The sequence below is a fragment of the Lytechinus variegatus genome, chromosome 7 (assembly GCF_018143015.1).
Source record: "Lytechinus variegatus isolate NC3 chromosome 7, Lvar_3.0, whole genome shotgun sequence".
Lineage (NCBI taxonomy): Eukaryota > Metazoa > Echinodermata > Echinoidea > Temnopleuroida > Toxopneustidae > Lytechinus > Lytechinus variegatus.
The window spans coordinates 26,024,288-26,045,531 of record NC_054746.1 but is presented as its reverse complement, the minus strand read 5'-3'; the positions used below and the strand labels follow the sequence as shown (position 1 = coordinate 26,045,531).

The 21,244-nt window shown below is 35.5% G+C and overlaps 2 protein-coding genes across 2 annotated transcripts; one reads left to right on the top strand and one right to left on the bottom strand.

The window, feature by feature from the left end:
• The first annotated feature begins 1,421 nt into the window (after nt 1-1,421).
• Nucleotides 1,422-6,529, top strand: LOC121418851 (3-oxo-5-alpha-steroid 4-dehydrogenase 1-like). The gene is made up of 5 exons (XM_041613033.1): nt 1,422-1,913; nt 2,284-2,450; nt 3,020-3,121; nt 4,099-4,249; nt 6,104-6,529. The coding sequence occupies exons 1-5, from the start codon at nt 1,591-1,593 to the stop codon at nt 6,168-6,170; spliced, it is 810 nt and encodes a 269-aa protein (XP_041468967.1). The 5' UTR covers nt 1,422-1,590; the 3' UTR covers nt 6,171-6,529.
• Nucleotides 6,530-16,745: 10,216 nt separating this feature from the next.
• Nucleotides 16,746-20,410, bottom strand: LOC121418849 (muscarinic acetylcholine receptor M3-like). Its single transcript, XM_041613032.1, has one exon. It carries the CDS (start codon nt 20,351-20,353, stop codon nt 18,989-18,991), a length of 1,365 nt encoding a protein of 454 aa, XP_041468966.1. The 5' UTR covers nt 20,354-20,410; the 3' UTR covers nt 16,746-18,988.
• Nucleotides 20,411-21,244: the final 834 nt, after the last annotated feature.

The window sequence follows — 21,244 nt, the reverse complement described above, 5'->3', positions numbered from 1 at the left end:
TTAACATGCCCCTATATAGGCCTATCTGAAATGCTTGACCCCTTTCTTTTCTAGTTTGTTCAAAATTTTCAGTCTGTTATATCATATTTTGCACCGTTTTCTTTCCGCGGGGGCAACGGAACCGACTGAAGGGCACGGGGGTGGTCCTCAATTTTACAATATAGGAAATGTCCCCTTTTCAATATTTGGAATGTTTCTTTACATGAAATATACCTGAACTGCATCATTGACTGAGAGATATAAAAAATACTTTGATTTCCGAATAGCTAGTTCTTTCCTTATTTTCTTTGCGGCAGTTTCTGCGCCCACTCAGTGCTACACAGAGGTTACATTTCATTTTTTTCGTTTGGAATTAACTGACCTCACTAATCAAAGTAATATTAGCGCCAATTTTTACGTATAACTTTTACAATATCTGTTTTAAAAAAAGTACCTTTCATATCCATCAGATTAGTTTGATTAAAACAAAATACCCGACATGCACCTTCCTAACAAGCGATTTGAATTTGGGTAACTGGCATAATATATTCAAACTATTTCGGAAAAGATACACACAATTATTTTTAGTTGTACAATAAATTACTTTCGTTTTATTCTACATGTATAAGCTCTTTCATAAAACCATAGCGTTAAATGGATTCATGGCGTCTCTACACAATTTGTAGACACATAAATATGTCTGCAGAGCCTCTTCCAGATGGATGGCTTAAGTGTACATCACGTTTTCATATGTTTACATAAAATCAATAGGAAGGATTCATCAATTTTTACATTTTGTAATAAACAGGAAGAAACTGTTGTAGGGCCTACTTATCTTGTGATTGTGAAAAAGTAGTAACAATATGGAAGTTTTTAGAACCGCTAATTGCAACAAAAGCACGATCCTAATTTTAGTTCTCTGTTTTGTAAATTATTAGGGTGTCGCTTCAGATTAGATAAATACTATACATGTATTTACACCTGTAAATACAAAAATCAATTAACCAATATCATTGCTTCTCAAGAAACAGAAAGAAGTAGATTATAATCTAGCAAAGAAAAAAAAAAGCTCCCCAAACAATTTAGAAAATAGAGACTTGATCTGTATACATGATATTGATGTTTAGGGTGTTTATCCTGCATCCCCGGCTGCGTGTTTTTTCTTTCCAATCGTACTTTCAACACATACTTGTGGCTGCTCAGTTCTATAGTCTGTGAGTTCGGCCTACTTTGATCCATTAATGTTTCATTATTTTGTATTTTCCCCAGGATTTTCCCCCCTTTTCCATATTTTTCCAATTTGATTGTTATGTCGCTAAAAAAATTCGTTGATTTGAAAAAACCCACACAATTATATATATATGAAAAAAAAACACATGTGAGCACAAATGTGGGCTGATTTTTTATTAGTATCCGAAATGGGACATTAATAAGCACTTATTTGTTTGATGCATCCTAGCCCGGGACTTACTGTAGAAAACAAAATCTTGTAAAAACTGCGGCTGCTACGTTCCTGCGATAAGTTAATTATTGATTAACGCTGTTTCATCACAATCTATTTTTCATATCATCGAACTCACAAGTCCCAACCCAAGAAAATTTGTATCCAAAATGTATTGTGTAGGATTCCTGGAACCATTTATCAGAATGACAGGGGGAAGTGAACCTGCTTTTCTGGACATGATGGCTTATTTCATGATGCTGTGCGGGTTCCTTGCTGGGGTGGTTACTTCGTCAGGGATCCCCACCCCTTACGGCCGATACACGAGTCCGAAGTTTGGCTGGGGGTTAGAGAGTCGCACCGCCTGGTTCATTCAAGAGTTGCCAGCATTCGCCGTACCTGTTCTCTTGATTGTGTTTTGCAATTGTCAATATAGTTCATCGCTTCCTAATTCCATCCTTGTTGGTTTATTCTTAGCACATTATTTCCAAAGGTAGGCCATCAGTCAATCAACCTTATGGCTTATCGATTTGCTATTGACAATTTGCATTGAGCTTTGAACTTTAACCCTGGAGAATTGCGCATTTAAAAGAATGTGGCATTTTTATACCCCACATGATTATCAAGTGCTACGTTGAGGTTACACCTCTATTACTTGTAACGTAATCATATTCTACAATTCACAGAATTGTATGCTGGAGATGGGGAATTTACTATTTGTTTGCCCTTACAAGAGTTCTTTCCAGGGTCCTTTCCCTTCAGAGAGACAAGTACGGACTTGCAGTTATTTTGACCAGTTATGTAGATGTAATTTATTGTCTCACAAATTTGTATTGTGTTTTTTAAAATTCTCTACTCTACAGGACATTTCTATTTTCACTGCTTATACGTGGAGGAAAAGTGACGCCCCTCATCCCATTTTTACTAGCCACTGTCTTTTGTGGTTACAATGGTTTCATGCAGAGTCGATATCTCACACAGCATGCCGTTTATAGTCCAGAATGGATGAAAGATCCAAGATTTATCATTGGTAAGTAATCATGGAAAACATCATTTATCATTTCAAATGCTTTTAACATAGCCCCCCCCCCCATGTGGATATTCGTACTTCCTTTTTTCCTGGTCAGATTTAAAAAAAAATGATAAAGAGAAAAATTAAACGCAAAATGTGTTTTATTTGAACTGAAATAGCTTCTTCATCTACAGATCTAGATTACTAGTGCCAATATAATTTTTGAATTCATATTCTTTTGTTTTGATTTTATGTCAAGTTTATTGGTTTAAAGATTAATAATACACTTTATGACACCAACAGGAAAACTCTTTGAGTAAAAAACAAAAAAAAATGGAAAAGGATTTACATTAAAATGTAAGAAACTTGACTGCAGCAAGCAACCACACCAAACCTCAAAGTACAGAAAATTGAAGGGATGGGTAAATTTTTTTAATACATTATCTCTCTTCATTTTTGTAATAAATTTAAAACTTGTTATGAGGTTTATAAAGAATTTAGGTTTCATCAAATTCTCCATGACAACTACTTATCTTTAGTTGCATACCATCCCATAATGATTTTTTTCCCCCTCCTGTGTTTTCTAGGATCACTTGTGTTTGTGACGGGTATGGCAATCAACATTCATTCTGATTACATTCTGAGGAACCTACGCAAACCTGGAGAGACGGGATACAAAATACCATGTGGTAATGCGTTTCTTCATTCCCCTTGGCTATGGTATTGTTGACATCAAAATATCAAAGAAAAATTACAGCCTTCAGAGAGAGATTATTTGAAGAAACAATAGTGATTAATAAATAAGGGAGTTACAAACTTTGATAAGTGATGTCACTAAGTTACCTGTAAATCTTAAATTTGCAATCAGTTTGGTCAGTGACCTTTGAAATAGTGCTTGGGCAACGTTTTTTCCCCCTCATTTTTTCTGCTCTCAGAAAAGACTCTGTGTGGTTGGATTTTCCTGTAATTAATGTATACATACATGTGCATTGTAATGTTACCAGAATCATTGCTTCTGAATATTGTAAACATAGATGTACATTTTCTATTTATGGTCCTATGTTGTTTTTAACAATCATGTCTGATTTGGCTTTGCACTCTCCCAGCAAGTAAATTAGCATCTTAGATAAGTTGGATAACATTTTTAAGATTACAATAATATTGCTCATCAAAGTTGGCTTCTTTTCACTGCTTACTGTTCCCTTGGCTAAAATTTCATTATATCAACATCTAGGACCAAACTCTTAATGTCACTAGCTGACAGTCTAATCAAGCTTTGAGCAAGGGATTATCGGTTTTGTCAGTCAAGGATGCAGGCAAAAAAAATGTTTTTTATTCTCGGGGGCTACTTTTTACAGCTTACTGCCTCAGTCAGCAACGTTAGATAATCTTTAACATTGCGATGAATGGGGATTTCCAGGACTCATTTTGTTTTTAGTTTCCACTGCTCTTTTGAGCATTATGAGGGCTAAATCATCCCCAACCCCTGTGTATTTTTTTCTCAGCAAGGATGCCACTTTCAAAAACTTACAATTTAACATATTTTTTTCTGTAAAAACAAAGTTCCAAGTGGCATCCAGAATAGCATGTATCATAATGCTATAATCCATTGGTTTGCTGGCTTATGCTGTAAATTAGTTTTATTTTAATTTCCCCCCCCCCCAAGGTGGTATGTTTGACTATGTCTCTGGAGCTAACTTCTTTGGTGAGATAGTTGAATGGAGCGGGTTTGCTGTAGCCTGTTGGTCTCTACAGGGTCTTGCGTTTGCATGCTTCACATTCTGCGTCCTTACACCCAGAGCACGGCAGCATCATATGTAAGTACACTGGTGACTGCTCTTGTGATGTTAAAGGACAAGTCCACCCCAACAAAAAATTGATTTGAATAAAAAGATAAAAATCAAACAAGCAAACCAATGAACATGCTATTAAATTGGATGTAAAATATGAAAGTAATGACATTTCTAAGTTTCTTTTAATTTTACAAAGAGTTATTTGCACATCCAGGTCGGTATGAGGGGACTGATAACGTCATCCACTCACTATTTCGTATGTATTTTACCATAGGAAATATGATATAGTCCAATTTTGTTATAACATATTGTAGTTTGGTAAATTGTTTCTTAATGTCAAATCCGTGAAAATTGAAATATTGTATAATCCAAACAATAAAAAACTAACGAAATAGTGAGTGATGGACATCATTGACTCTCATTTGCATGTCACTGAATTCTGCATACAATTGTTTTGTGAAAAATAAGCAAAGCTTTAAAATGTCATAGCTTTCTTGTTTTACATCCAATTTTTATGAAATTTTCAGCGTTATCTTAGATTTTTTTCTCTATGGATTCAAATAAACTTTTTCCTGGGGTAGACTTGACCTTTAATTAGAAGTTGATTTCACACACATTAAAGCCTGTCTGTAGCATTGGTAAGGATCAGTAATGTGAATTATACTCAAGTATCATCAAACATTACAAAGGTGTAGTGATCACTTTAATGCATTTTTTTACTGATTAGAATTTCAATTTTTTTTTGGAGTTAGGGTATGAATTCAATCCAGCGCCCTCTCTGTAATTTTTTTATTTTGATTTAAAGTAGCTGTTGAGCACTTGTTTTACATATGTAGTAATTGGATATTAGGAAGCTATTGTCCAAGAATATAACCTGAAATTTTCAGCCCATTCCATGCTGTAGAAGGTGTTTTATACAAATGACAAATATATGCAGATATTCTTCTTTGATTGGGCACCTGATTGAAGTAAAATCTGTTGTAATATCAGTTATTTGTAATTTATCCAATAAAAAACACATTTTTAGTCTCGCATACATTCGTAATTCCGAAGCTTCGTTTTTCCGAAGGTTCGGATATTCTGAAGGTTCGTTAGTCTGAAAACGAAATGAGGTTCGTAATTCCGAAGGTTCGTTAGTCCGAAAAAGAAGTGAGGTTCGTAATTTCAAAGGTTCGTTAATCCGAAAACGAAAAGAGGTTCATAATTCGGAAGGTTCGTTAGTCCGAAGACCAAATGATTAACGAACCTTATTTCTTTTTCGGACTAACGAACCTTCGGAACAAAAAACCTTATTTCGTTTTCGGATTAACAAACCTTTGGAACATCGAACCTTATTTCGTTTTGGCATTATCGAACCTTCGGAATAACAAATCTTCAGAATAATGCCACAAGTGTTCGGATTTACGTTTTTGGATTAACGAACATCGAGGTACTGTATAGGCAATTTAAGTGTTTCAGAACCTATTCGGAATTACGAACCTTCATAATAAAGAACCTTCGGAATTACGAAGTGTAACCTTTTAGTCTTTATGTACACTCTTCATATCACAACCGTTTTGGGGCACAATACATTGATAAAATATAGTACTAAAATGAAATAGTGACATTCAGTTTTGGGGGAATTTACCAAGACTAAAGACACGCTTTAAATTTTAAAAAAAATCTGGTCACAGAAATTAAGCAAACAAAATTCAGATGTGTCAACTATTATTGTTTTCCTTTATGGTTACTGTGTTTCTCTTGTATAATGACGGAGAATCCCAATTACAATTCTATATTTGATCTTTGAAATGGTGCCTTATGATTGAAACTTGCAAATAACATTGACCACAACGTAAAATTTTATTTTGATATGTTATCTTTCCTTTTCTTCTGTAGGTATTATCTACAGAAGTTTGAGGACTACCCAAAGTCTAGGAAAGCAGTCATACCATTCATTCTCTGAAGGAAGCATCCAGCCTAGAGACTCTCACCAGTGGACTATCAAGTTTTCTATCCTTGTGAGACAACAATATTTATGATCGATGATTAGTGAAAAATTACCAAAGAAATAGGCGTTAACATGGACAGTATATTTATGAATTGAGATTTATTTAGTAATGCAGGAAGAATTCTTATGGACGTGTTTTCATCATAGAGCAATGCAGAGGAAAAACATATCCGGAGGCTAATGTTTGAGCTCCAAGCCCAAATTATTTTGCGGTGTACATGAGAACCTATGGAAATTTCTGTAGCTATTTGAAAAGCTTTCCAAGGTCTTCAGGGCATTTAAGGGCAAAGTCCCACCAAGCCTCTGTGTTTTTTTTTCTTGGGGTGATGATCGAAATTAAGCACTGACCAGTTTCTGTGACCGTTCAAAATTGTGATATATGCTTGATTACATTGATTATTGTTTGCAATCATACAACCAAATCAACTGTATGATCGATTGTAAAGCTTTGTGTTAATTGCCCTGGTCTGTCTATCGCATGGCAGTATTATGGTCCAGGATAGTCAATGAATGATATAAAATGACTCTTGACTGCTATTGTTTGAGTACTTTTAAAAATTTCTTTCACCTTCAATCTTAATTTGATTAGTCTGTGTTTTTTTTTTATTTAATATTTTTTTTAAGTAGTTGAGCTGGTTGAATGTTCTGAATATTAAGAAACAAATCTAACTTTCAAAAGGGAGTCTAGAAAACTGAAACTCAATCATGCCAAAAATACTATGCAAATTCTATTTAGGATGATTAGAAAGCTCCATTCTTTTTGTTGTTTATCATTTATTTTTATTTTTTAAACTGAATTAATCTGGCAGATATTTTTCAACATTCCTCTGCAAGTTTGGCAATTTCATTTTAGCAATGTAATTCTTTCACAAAATATTTGTAGTTTGTGTGCCTGATTGTCATTTTTAGTATTTAATATTATGGACATGATATGTCTGTTCAATCTTCTGAATGTTTTCATTCCAACATATTAGTACTTATATTCATGATATTTATGGTATATCACTATTATGAAAAATTACCAGAGAATGGAAACCATTTTATAGGGAAAAAAGTGTTTGAAAAGACAAAGCATGAAAAAATGCTAATACTGATTATTACTTGTACTTGTGCAATTGGTGTTTGTATAAGCTTCATTTGATTTAAGAATTTGGCGGTGGGGGAGGGGAGGGTAATGTTTTTTTTTTTAAAGTTACAATCAAGCATAACTGCAAAAACAAAACACAACTTAAATTTCAATCAATCATAAGTGCATATGCTGCAAGATTTTTGGGAATCATCACAATGATGAGTAGAAGTGGACCGAGTTTGCTGAGAGTAACTTTGACTGTACAAAGAAATGCATGTATGGGACTATACACAATTTTTTGGACTGAATATTTCAGCTGTTTTGACTGATCATGGCTTGAATGTGATTAAGGCATGCAATCAAGGAGCAACCCATTTGCAATTTACCTTTTTATTATTTTCTTCCTGAATATTTATGAAAAGAGCTAGAATAAATCACAATTGTTTTCATCTTTTATGGATAAAATTACTTTTATTTCATTTAGAAGGGTTCCTAATGTGTTCCATACATACAATCTGACAATTTATTTGTTTACAATTACATATGCCTCTTAGGTAAAGAATTACAAATATATTGATTTCCGTTGTTATTAATGAGATCATTTGAAATTCTTTGTAGAGTTCCTGTGTGAACAAAAAAAGGAACATGATGATTGGTCAAAACAATGCAAGTATGTTTAAATGTTTAGAGAATGAACAGACATAATTGGATGAAGGTGTCGCTGGCTTCCATAGTTGAGATTGATTGTATCAATCGCAAATCTTTGTTTGATGTGACTCAGGGTGGTGAATAAAATCTAGATACTATCAATCTCTTTTCTATTATATTGTATTTACGATGGCCTCCATAGAGAGAAGAGTGAATGAGTGGATTGGGAATGGGTGGGTTAACGATTGGCATTCATATGCCCTGTTCGTTAGCTTTGAGAAATTGGGAAAGAGAGCTTCTGTACGTACAAGCTGCCCCCCTGGCGATATTCACATTTTAAAAGGCCAAATTCTCTGGCTCGCTTCGCTCACTGGTGATTTTTACAATTTTTTCCTCTCCACATTTGCTATGTTGTTCTTCCTCAAAATATTTCATTTATTATCTATCTGCAACTTCAATGAATTTATTATATGTGTTATGTATGTACCCACGATTTGATAAAAAAAGTGGCCATCTGCAATGTTTAAAAATATCACGAGGTTTCCGAGGCTCCGCCCCAGACCAGTGGCGGCACTAAGAGGCACGAGGTGTGGGGGGATTTGCCTCCAGTGAGTTGCCCCCCCCCCAAAAAAAAAAGGAAAAATGTATTGTTAATGCAGCATCCTACTAAAGCTGCAAAGTGCTTTAAAACAGCTTTTTCGTTCTTTAGATTTTGAAAATTTTCTCATTCATTGACTGTTAGCTCCTAACAATTTTTGTCACTAACATCAATCTTTCAGGTCATTACATACGATTCGCTCGCGCTTGGCGATCGCAGTAGCTGTTGACTTAGATAAGTAAATTATCTACTCACATGGGGCTTAAAAATCTAATGTTCAAGTCAATATGCTTCTCGCTTCTAGAATCTTCATTATTCGTTCTAGCGAGATACACATCTTGCGTATTCATTATTTTCATAAATGAAAATTTTCAGTTCGCACTACGAGCTCGCATCAATTGTTTAATTAGATAGCAATCCAATTCATGATTACAAAAAGTGCTTAAAACGTCCAGTTATCATATCAGGATATCTAAAGTTTTCAGTTCGCGCTTCGCGCTGGCATTATTCATTTGGTGAGATATCATCTTCATGACCCAATACAAACAGCTAGTCTTTAACAGGCCCCTTTTCGAGTCAGTAGGGTCTAAATTAAAAAAAAAATTAGCTCGTGCTTCTCGCTCGATTTTGTGAAATCGGCAATCTACCTTATGAGATTCCTTATCATGTTTCTCAGAATAATTTTAAAGGGTTCTTAAACTTCCCATCCCCAAAAACCTCCATCTTCTAGCTATTTGAACGGTCGATCGGAGAAATGTGAGCAAAAACATTTTTTGGCCCCCTCTGTCGTGTCTCAGTGTTGGCAAAATCCGCTCCTGTATAACACTGTCACAATCGGCACATTACTAATTGCAGATTGACATGTGTTGCTGTTTTTTCCTCAAAGTAAATTTATTGTGATTGATACTTAGACGCAGCAAATCAGTCATCAATTTTTTCCACAGGGGTGCTGGTACATTTGTATGTAATCGATATGTACTTAATATAGGATATATAATTCTTTCGCATTATTTTGAAAAATGACCATCCGCTTCCTGCTTTCACAATGTTAGCACCAGGTTTAATATAGCCAGAGCCACGGCGTCAATATCATAACTCAAATTGAGGTCAAGTTTGGAGGAGAAAGATGAAGACGAGTGCAGCTTTGTGTTTCTGTCCAAGTCTTAGAATGTATAGGCGTGCGGTGTGACGTCACCGAACCGCCTTTCAGATCATTTGGGCATTTATGATAAAAAAAACTAGGCTGAACTTGTCGCATAAACATACCGAGCCCTAATGAAACCACGTACTTTAGTATTCAGGCCAATTTATACTGATTTCAGTGTGGATAATAAGGTATTCATGTGGTCATGCTTCAAACCAACGTCATTAACCAGTTCGTTTCAACTTGATATTTAAGTTTCTTCATCATGCTTTATACCCAAACTTTCCTATTCAAATATTTAAATGCAAAGAAAAAAAAATGACGTCACAGCTTTGTACTTCAATCCTAAAATGACAACCCCTAACCATGGACCTATATTTAGTTCTGTGCCCTACGGACTAACAAGAAGCGCTCCTTAACCGTAGGTCATCGAACTACAAGTTGTCCGATAGGAGCGGCCTTTTTCAAATTTAAGTTTTATTTAAACTGTTTTATATTAAAGTGTAAAGAAACAGTGAATTTTGTTTTAATTTTCAATCGAATGAAAAGGACTGCTTTATAAAATTGAAACACGGTGATCCCGCGTAAAGGCTGAGATAACAATGAAGAAGATGATTTAAAGACGATAACTATAATGGTGATAAACAAAAATAAGACGATGGATTTTTTTGTCTCACCTGCGAAGCAAAGTGAGACTATAGGCGCCGCTTTTCCGACGGCGGCGGCGGTGGCGGCGGCGTCAACATCAAATCTTAACCTGAGGTTAAGTTTTTGAAATGACGTCATAACTTAGAAAGTATATGGACCTAGTTAATAAAACTTGGCCATAAGGTTAATCAAGTATTACTGAACATCCTATCAGAGTTTCATGTCACATGACCAAGGTCAAAGGTCATTTAGGGTCAATGAACTTAGACCATGTTGGAGGAATCAACATCGAAATCTTAACCTGAGGTTAAGTTTTTGAAATGTCATCATAACTTAGAAAATATATGGACCTAGTTCATGAAACTTGGACATAAGGTTAATCAAGTATCACTGAACATCCTGCATGAGTTTCACGTCACATGACCAAGGTCAAAGGTCATTTAGGGTCAATGAACTTTGGCCGAATTGGGGATATCTGTTGAATTCCCATCATAACTTTGAAAGTTTATGGATCTGATTCATGAAACTTGGACATAATAGTAATCAAGCATCACTGAACATTTTGTGCAAGTTTCAGGTCTCATGAGTAAGGTCAAAGGTCATTTAGGGTCAATGAACTTTGGCCGAATCGGGGGTATCTGTTGAATTACCATCATAACTTTGAAAATTTATTGGTCTAGTTCATTAAACTTGGACATTAGAGTAATCAAGTATCACTGAACATCCTGTGCGCGTTTCAGGTCACATACCAAGGTCAAAGGTCAATGAACTTTGGCCGAATTGGGTGTATCTGTTGAATTACCATCCTAACTTTGAAAGTTTATGGATCTGATTCATGAAACTTGTACATAAGAGTAATCAAGTATCACTGAACATCCTGTTCGAGTTTCAGGTCACATGATCAAGGTCAAAGGTCATGTAAGGTCAATGAACTTTGGCCATGTTGGGTTTTTTGTTGAATAACCATCATATCTCTGTAAGTTTATTGGTCTAGTTCATAAAAAGTGGACATAAGAGTAACCATGTATCACTGAACATCTTGTGCGAGTTAGAGTAGTATTCAAAGTCAGCACTGCTGCTATATTGAACCGCGTGATGCAGGTGAGACGGCCAGAGGCATTCCACTTCTTTCATATTATAGCGGCATCATTCTTTCTTTTTTAAGTCCATATCCATTTCACTTGTTCTACATCTACTGCTTTCGTTTACTTTTTCACATTCTTTTTAAAAATGTTTCTTCATCATACATAATTTAAACCAACTTTAAACCACTTTCATATTTGAGAGTAAATTGCTTGCGCGTTTGTTTGTTTGGTTGTTTTGAAATGTTTTGAAACGTAATTGTGATTCATTAAAATTATAAATCAACCATACTTTTTTAGATAACCATAGAGCAATATTTTCCTGGACAATCACAAATTACCGTATTTATCTAGATGAATACTCATATTTGAAAAGATGTATTGAATTTTGTTAACTAACAGAAATATTTTAGGAAAACAATGTGTAAAAAAATATCAAACAGAACCCCGCGCAAATATATATATATATATATATATATGTATATGTATATATATATATATATATATATATATATATATATATATATATATATATATATATATATATATATAGGCCTTTAGCCTATATATATGTATATATTTGCACCTTCTAACTCTTGAGGTGCAAAAATATACAATGTAGGGTGCGAACTTGAACACTAATTTAAACGCATTGTATGTGAATCCTATAAACGTGTAAGACTTTCTTTCATTTATGTGGTACCAAGACCATTGAATAGGAAAGAAGAGTGTTCTATGATTAAAGTTGTGTTTGATTTGAAGAGTGAATATCCTTTTAACTTCATTCAATATCTATTGTGTATATTCATATCTTTAACTTTAATAAATAGCATCTGTCTGTGTGTTCAGTAAGTAAGGACTCAATAAGAGATCGATAGCTACAACGTACACAAAAATTTAACACGTCATTGTCGGGGATTTATTTTAAATTTTTATTTCACATCTGCTCATACATAAATAATATAAATCCTTTGTAAGTGCATCATATAGCTTTGTAAAACATATACATGTACATGAAAACTTCAAATTCATCAACCTCGTGTCTCTTAAAGTACAATGCCACAAAGGTAACGAATAAAATAGAAAAGTATATCCGGTTGTGTTTTTACTTTACGTTTATAAATAGAAGTAGATATTGACATTCATTACACTCTTAAAAAGGTTGGGCAAAAAGAGGCCCAGTTTTTAAGCATCACTGGGCAACATACTGTCCACACAACTATTGGTTAAAATCTGTCAAAATTGGGTAATAAAAACTAATAATTTGGTTTTAAAATATGTTAAAGTGGATAATAATTGCCCATGATATGTTTTTTTTTACCCACATACATTACCCAACGCAGTGGACATTATGTTGCCCAACATTTCAAGTGTCATTATATCAATCTTGATTTTGTAGAATGTCAATTATACACATATCAAATACCAAAATATATATTCAATGTTTATTTTTAAACGTCTTGATATAACTTTAAAGCTTTATAACGGTTTATAAATATACAATTTTGAACGGTAGAAAGTTATTCATTTTCCCTGCTGCATGTTAATCTAATTTTTCTTTAGTTTTTGCTCTAATAGAATTAAGTATGGGTAAAGATACGTGTATGCAAGCTTCTTTTAACTACAAAAAAAAAATGACTTCATAATTGCCGCGAAAGTCAATTTCTGACGATTTGTTTTTCCTGGATTGTTCTTAGTACACTTATCATCGAGCATTGAACCTATTTTTTGTGTGCTAGTGTATCACACGCATTTGTCATCTTCCCTAGCCTATTCTAAAATTATCCGGAAAGACCTTGTGAGTCAGTAAACTCGTACTTTAAAATTCGATTTACGAGTAGAGACACATTTTGCCTTTTTTGTTTCAGAAAATTTGCGGGCAATACATACATGGATATGGTATACGTTATTGTATTAACATTTTGTGCATACAAGATTACACCGTGTGCCTGTTAATATGATTGCGTCCACTAAAGGTGTTGGTTCGGACTCGCTAAATCATTCTAAAAGTCTACCAGAATCATTGATTATTTTGAACATTTTTCTCTGTCGCGCAAGACCAGTTAAGTATTTGATGCGTTGACAAATCAACGGGTCATCCGCATGAAAGAGACAAATAACGTACAGTAACCAGAACAATGCTAACAATGTAAACAGTAATCAAATTTGTGTATTCAAGCTATACATCTTTTCCAGAAACTCAGGTTAGACGTTTGTTACAACAGCAAAGGGCCTTCTTTGCACCCAAGACGGGATGTTTACAAAGAAGACGGGAGATTGAAGACTCAAAAAATGACAACAGTTTGCTGCCATTCTGTTCATTCATTTTACTTGACTAAATAACGTTGTACAGGAACGGCTATTTTCATTTCTTTTTTTTTTGTCTCCGGTCTTCGACTTTGAGAGGCAAATTTTTAAGTATGCCTACGATAAGACAACTTACACAGCAACACACCCAAATTCATACCCCTTGTTAATTCTCTTCTTAATTTGGAAGCCACCAGTAATTGCCGACATTTTCAATATCAATTGATTAATTAATTATAATTTAATTCAATATTTGACAAAAAATAAATCTGTACACTTTAATCATTTCTGCATCGTCAAAGATCTTTGTCTATTTTCGTTTCATATTTAGCAGTATCGAATCTGGAGTGATCTCCAATTTAAATGTTTTGAAGGTCTGAAGGTCAAATTCAATGACACATGTACTCTTAACTACGGAACTAATATAATTTTCATATCTTTACAAAAATTATAATCATGCTAGAAATTAATTTAGAATGATTGTCGGTGACTTAAAACAATAAATACCTGTTGTTGCAGTTAAAAACATCTAAAAACAGTGTTAAACTCAATTATGTTCAATAGAATCTTTGCTCAATAGTAAAGTGTTATGTACAAAATAGTGCTTTCATAAATGGAATACAAAGGAATACAATGCAATGTACGTATATCAACCAGGGAGCAGTGAGGCAGAGGCAACACCATAAAAGTGTCCGGAAATACAAATTTAGGAGAATTTGATGTATCATTTTTCAGTCTCAACCTATAGAGCTTGCAATACCGGTATTCTTCGTCATTTTTTTATATGCTGATAAGAATCTCTCACATTTCATTTCCTGCTTTCCGAATTCAATATTCCTATTCACTAAAACCAGGTATAATTTTATACCATTTTACACTGATTATTTTCCCAATTTGAAACTTACACCTTAACCCTTTTTTCTAATAACAAAATTCTTGAAATGACAGTACCCAAGAATAAAGGTAGACATAATTTTAAAACTTTACTTTTTTATCAAGATAGACAAGAAGGGTGAAAACAGAAAAATAAATCAAAGTGTCCTATATTTGAGAGTTAGTAGAGGGCGACAAAATCATAAACGCTCCGTAGCCATGGTAGCGAGAATTTCCTCTATTTCATTTTTGAAGGTGATACAAAAGTATACAAAAGTAATAAATAAAATAGACAAAGTAAGTGAATTATATAACAAATGAAATATTATACATCATACCATACATCATATCACACCACATCGGTACCATACGATAACAGAATTGCGCCATCTACGGTCAGAAATTTTGTACTCGTGGCAAATTTGTTTTTTGAAGTGATGAATTGAATATGATTTTCAGAAGGAAATTGGATTGATAATGGTGCTATATAGTTTATACTATTTCCAGAATATGATTAAAATATTGACGATCAGTGTTTTTCCTCTACTTATTATACCTTCCTATATTAATTTTTATTATCATAACAAATGGTCTTCCCAGCAGAGATTTTTTTTTCAGTCCGGAAGTACAAAACTTGGGTTACACATTTTCATCCTTTATCCACTTCTCTCTCTCTCTGTCGGACTCTCTTCCCTTTCTGTCACTCTTTATGTTCCCAATCTCTCATCATTATTCTAATATTGTTGTTCTTTTCCCGTCTATTTTTCTCCCCCTCCTACATTTCTCGCTTCCTCACTGCAAGTAGGCCTACAGTTTGGTCCTTTTCAGCTTACATCTCTTCTCTAAAGAAAAAAGAAATCCCTTCTTGTTCTGCCCCGACATTCACAAACAGGACTTTTTACGTAGAAGTGTTCCTTTTTACGCTCATAAGCTCTCTTTATGTATTCGTGATATTAATTCATTTTCTTCTTAGCTTTAATGAAGTAATTGTAATATATAATTAAATCTCCACACGACCTCTGACTGTACATAATATCGTCCTGTGCCTCAGACTCTCAATTTCACATTTAGATAACTTTAGAATTCGTCCTCTCTAAATGCCCTCTCCTTGCAATTTCTATTAAACTCTTACCTCTTTTTAAATTCTCTCCTCCCCTCCCTTACTTCTCTTCCCTTCCACCATGTGCACCATCCTTGCGAAAGGAATACTGCATTTTCATTTTCCGCGACTTTTAGCACATGAAATCACTCAATCAGCAAACCAGAATTACTCACACACGTCACCTCTCTCCAGTTGAGCCCCCAAATAAATATAAACTGTTATTTGTATTTTTCCAAAACCACTCCCTCTATCATGCCTATCATCCTCGTTTCTTAATGTAATCTTCGATTGTTCAACTATTTATCTCTCTCTGGCAACTCGTTGACTTACACCTGCATGCCTTTCATTGCTCCTCTGTAATTAGTGTATTTATGTCGCAATATCACCTCCATCACTGGCGTATTTAAGAGGGAAACAGAGCGCATACCTCATGTGCCTCTGTCAGGGCACGCAAAAATGCAAAATGAGAATGGAAATAAAAAAAGAAAAAGAAAGGAGATCATTTAAAGGCTTTACTTCAAGAAAAACCCATACCAGAGTAACTTATTGGCCCTAGCCCTGAGCGTTGCATCTCCCAATAGACATGCTAGACACCCACTTTCTCTCCACCTCCCCCTTCACTTAGATTTACCACCTCTTCACTGGATGATGGCTGATCCAAGGGGAGTGGGCACATCTGGCTTGTGCCCCCCTCCTGGCAGCCTAATCAAAAATTGTATTGTAATATGCCGTTTTTACTCAAGTGTGTACCCCTTTTGAAAGTCATAACATATATTTTTAATGGTAATATGTCGCTCACATATTTTAATGGTAATATGTCGCTCATACACAAGGACCTTACTTTTTATGCTTTAAAAATTTTATTGAGAATGTGCCCCCCCCCTGGAAAATCCTGGATCCGCCCCTGAACCTCTTGTAATCACTCCTTTCTCCGTCTAAAATTTCTTGACTCATTTCACACTAGTTAACTCCTTATGCAAGATTCTCGGTCATGTCATTTTTCCAATTCTAATACTTCATCTGACGTTCTGCTATAGCATTTGGTTTTTTTTCTTTCTCCTCCCTTCTCTCTCTGCTCACTTCAAACATGTTACAGTGTTGTTTAAATTAGACGATTCGAGTAGTCCTCATTATTTGTGGATACATTAGAAATATTTCTGTTGTGATTATTTTCTCTTACACATCTCTCACCATTTCCAAATTTCAAACATCTGTTCTATACATTTCATCGAATTTTCCATGTCTTTGTTTATATTTCTTCAATTTTCAAAATGTTCCAGCACCAACGTTCCCTCATCCCCTCTTATCAGCATTCTCCCTCTCTATTTTCACTCTGTATCTGATATTCCCTCCTGTTTCTCATCTTTGCTTCCATTACATCTCTCTTCACAGTCATTCACATTTAAAGAATGAGTAGTGCCCCAGAGCACGGACTAATTTCAGAAGTTGTACATTTCAGGATCAATTGCATTCATCGTCATTCCACTTCACACGACTTATACTCTGATTTGGGACCACCAATCATTATCTGGTTACAGAGCCTATATTATACATTTATTTTCAGTTCCCCTTTGACTCCATTCTAGTTCCATTTAGCTATACCCTCATTCTAATCACGTTTCAACCACAATTCTGATTTAAATATTTTATTTAGTGCATGATTTGCAGCATAGTTATTATTCACACTGCCAGTGCTCTCTATTACGGTTGGAAAAATTCAAAAGCAATACGAAGCAAACAGGCGACTTGAATGATTTAAGCGGGACACAATTTGCCTCAAAACTCCCTAATTATTGATAGATATTACTTGTCTGTAATCATGGTAGTAGAGATGTTTAAGCACAACTCTGTAAAATATCACTGTGAATTTGTACAAATTATATTTTTACCAATAATTTTCGAACCCCTACAGAACTCAATACTCATCCGCGCTTCGTTTTAAATCCTTAAGCGTTTCTTTCTTCTTTGACAATCCAACTCACGATGATAAAATTTAGACATTCTCTATATAGATTATGAGAACTATAAAAATTGGGATGTTCTTCTTGCATCTCTGATTCCTTTTGCCTATTTTGCCATTACGATTAATTGTGAATTTGATGTTATTCTGACTGTTGCTCGTAATCCGAGCTAATCATGATGTACTGAAAATTATTTAACGGAAAGTGTCATCAGTTCTTGTCGATGTTTCTATCATTTTATCTTATAATAATACCTGTATATACTCATCATACATCATGTTTATAGGCGTAAAGGGGACAGAGAATCCCTTAATCAAAATGTTTTCAGAGACAGTTTCCAAGTAATTATTGCAATTCCATAACTAGATGATTATTTACCAATTAATAATGTTCGCAGTAGAATGTTCAAGATAATTTATATTCAGTGGCGGATCCAGGGGTGGGGCACATCCACAGCCTGAGCCCCCCCCCCCCATTGAGAGCCATAAAAAATATTTGTCATGTTTTTAGTGGAAAATGTCGGACATACGAAAGTAAAACACTTCATACAAAAATGGGTTATTATTCTTTTTTGCTTGTCAGATTTTTGTCAACGAAAATGGTACCCGAAAGGAAAATCCCGGATCCACCCTTGTTTATTCCATTGTGTCGAATACATTCGAATAAAGGACATCACAATAATTCAATCTTAGATTTACTGCTGTACTACATGGTTTGTCTTTATGTAACACCGGGATGGTACATCGGGAGATATTACACGGGAAGAGTGGTGATTTGGTGTTTGGTATGCACTGCTACTGACCAATTTACGGACCCACCAAGTTGACCAACGAGCTCTTCTTATTATTTACAGTAATGGGAAACACTCATTGAATTTGTAGAAAGAAGACGATTATTTCCATGTTGTTAGAAACTTGGTGAATATTTTCAAGACATTTTTTTTCAAGATGATATTCAGTCTGGTGGGGCGTGTTTGAAACAGCGAAACGATTACAAGCTTGCTATCACGTGATACATTGGTTCATAGTTTAAGTTTAATGAGTTCTTTACAGTTTAGACTCATTCTTACATTGTCGTCCATGTAAACTGGCAACATGCGTATCACGTGACTTAGTGTTAGTGCACAGAAGCTACGTAACGATGACATCACACATTCGTCGTGATGAAATTGATTGTGAATTCCACAGGTGTTGTCATGAGCGGAACGCATTAGCATCACATTGTCAACATTTTGTCAAAAAGGGTTCCTCATTTTTAAAGAAGACCACAACTGTTTCAACTCAGGACAGTCTTTTTTAAGATAGTGAAACTTAAAAAAAAAATTCCGCCACGTCCTACTCATTATCCACGACACGTCTTACAAGTGAGAATTTTATGAAAACTTGCTCGAAATAATTCGTTGGCGAAAGCGTAGCAGAGTGGGTTGACGGTGCTGTTGATATAACACAGATAATAACTAAAATGATATAGTTGTGCTGGAACACATGTCTCACACCACGCCAAGATGATTACCATGGTAGAGTATGGACTCCATGTGATAAAGAAAGCCCCTAAAATGAAGGTCAAAGTACGCGTTGCTTTCCGCTCGCTTCGACTTTGTCTTTCACCGCGCTGTGAACGCGTCCTACGAAGACCTCGCTTACTTCCACTTAGACTTCCCTGATTTCCACGCTTTAACGAACCAATCTTCACCTTGTTATTATTTACTCGCTTTGGTTTTGAATCCACTGCATTCCTTGACGACGCCGACATGGTGCTTTCTGGTCTTCGCTCCGATGACGACGTTTCATCGCTGGAATCGAGACAGCTATCTGCATCTGATTTGTTTCGCTTCGCGATGCATTTGTTCACCCCAACACGAGGCACATCTGGACGCGAACCATCGGCAGTGAGACTCGTTGACGTCGTCGTTGTGGTCGTGGTGGTGTAATCTGTGACCATACCTGGAGCTTCGGTTTCTACACAGGTGGGCTCCACAGGAGCTATCCTTTGCAGTTGATCAGGGCAAGGACGGGGCAAAGCCGAACTCGGTCGCTTTTCCCTGCCCTTTTTCTTCCTCTTCGCTAAATTTCTAATGATCCTATAGATGTTCGCGTACATGATAAACATTGCAATTAGTGGCACCCAGAACACAAAAATTGTAGATATTGTTATGAAATTAGGGGAATCCTGCATAAACGGTAAATAACACTCTCCATTAGGTCGTGTATCTTCGGTATTTGTGAATTTAGTCCAACCTAGGACGGATGTGAAATAAAGCAGTAAAGGTAAAACCCACGTTGGAATAATCATTATCACCGCGCGTTGCAGCGTCATTTTGTTCCTGTAGCGCGCAGGGTTACGAACGGACCACATCCGGTCCGCACTTATAAGTATCAGGTTCAATACTGATACTTCTGAGCATGCGTAGTCTACGGATATCCACAGGTCACAAACAACAGAACCAAAGGGCCAAGTTCCCATGATGAGGTAGAGGGAATACACGGGCATGGAGAAAAGGCCGATGATAAGATCGGCAGCCGCAAGGCTTAGTAAGAAGTAGTTGCTGGGCTTATGCAGACGACGTTCAATACGGAAGGCCAACATGACGAGGATGTTGCCGCCGATGGTGAGTCCTTGGCTGAGAAGGGCGAAAAAGCATATGAAGACCAGCGAAGTGGTCGAGTGAGGTAACCCAGTACTCTCCGTGGAATTCACACTGTCCATCTCTGCCGTGGTCCTGTATGGAAATATAAAAAGAAGACAATAATGAGTACAAACTTATAAAGAAAATTATCTATCATCTTAAAGACTGATGTGATAATATGACACCCAGATAGCATGTTTAGCAGAGACCGATGCTTCTTATTCAAAGCCCTTGATGTTTTTCAAGGCAAATCTTCGCCAGAGCACGAAATTTTGTCTCGTGAATATCCGCTCTCATGAATAGTCCGATAAACTATTGGAGGGTCCTTGAAGAGGAATGTAGCTGTCTCATGAACGATCTCAATCTTATACAGACAACTGGTCATGACAACTCAACACAATATTTGAAATCGTGTTAAGATTCTATCAACTGCGAATGAAAGTCAACCTGTTACACGACTCTCGTGTTAAACTCTGACAGATCTAAGCGTAATGGAAATGAAGAACATCATCAAGACTTTCTAACATCACGATCATTGTTTACACAAAACCTGCTTATAAACAATGTACATTTCAACAACAAAATAATTCAGACAATTATTCTCAAACATAAAACAATATAACACCCCTTAGTGCACAGTGATGCGAGCTGAGATGAACCGTTTTAACTTAGAAATGCCACCCTGCACCCTTAAAGGATAGATCATGAAGAAGGAAAAGGCTGCTAATTATAAAAACGTTGACCTTGAGGTATACCAATGCAGCCCACCGTTGATGGTGAAATGCAGATCGTCAAATGTTAACCGGTATCTGTTAATGAGCTCTTAATTTTTAAATTTAGGGTACAGAATACATTGAACTTCATTTTGATAATTAGATAGCTCTTTCAACCAGTTGCATTATTTTTAAGGGGAAAATGGGAAAGTTTACCCCCTGGCTTCATTTTGTCTTTACACAACCATCTTATTTTGA

What these genes read in the sequence shown, in the direction of transcription:
- LOC121418849 (XM_041613032.1), bottom strand. Translation starts at nt 20,353, where the DNA reads ATGGACAGTGTGAATTCCACGGAGAGTACTGGGTTACCTCACTCGACC.
- LOC121418851 (XM_041613033.1), top strand. Translation starts at nt 1,591, where the DNA reads ATGTATTGTGTAGGATTCCTGGAACCATTTATCAGAATGACAGGGGGA. An exon ending in AGATCCAAGATTTATCATTG is followed by an intron (nt 2,451 to 3,019) that starts GTAAGTAATCAT and finishes TGTGTTTTCTAG; the next exon opens with GATCACTTGTGTTTGTGACG. An exon ending in AGAGCACGGCAGCATCATAT is followed by an intron (nt 4,250 to 6,103) that starts GTAAGTACACTG and finishes TTTCTTCTGTAG; the next exon opens with GTATTATCTACAGAAGTTTG.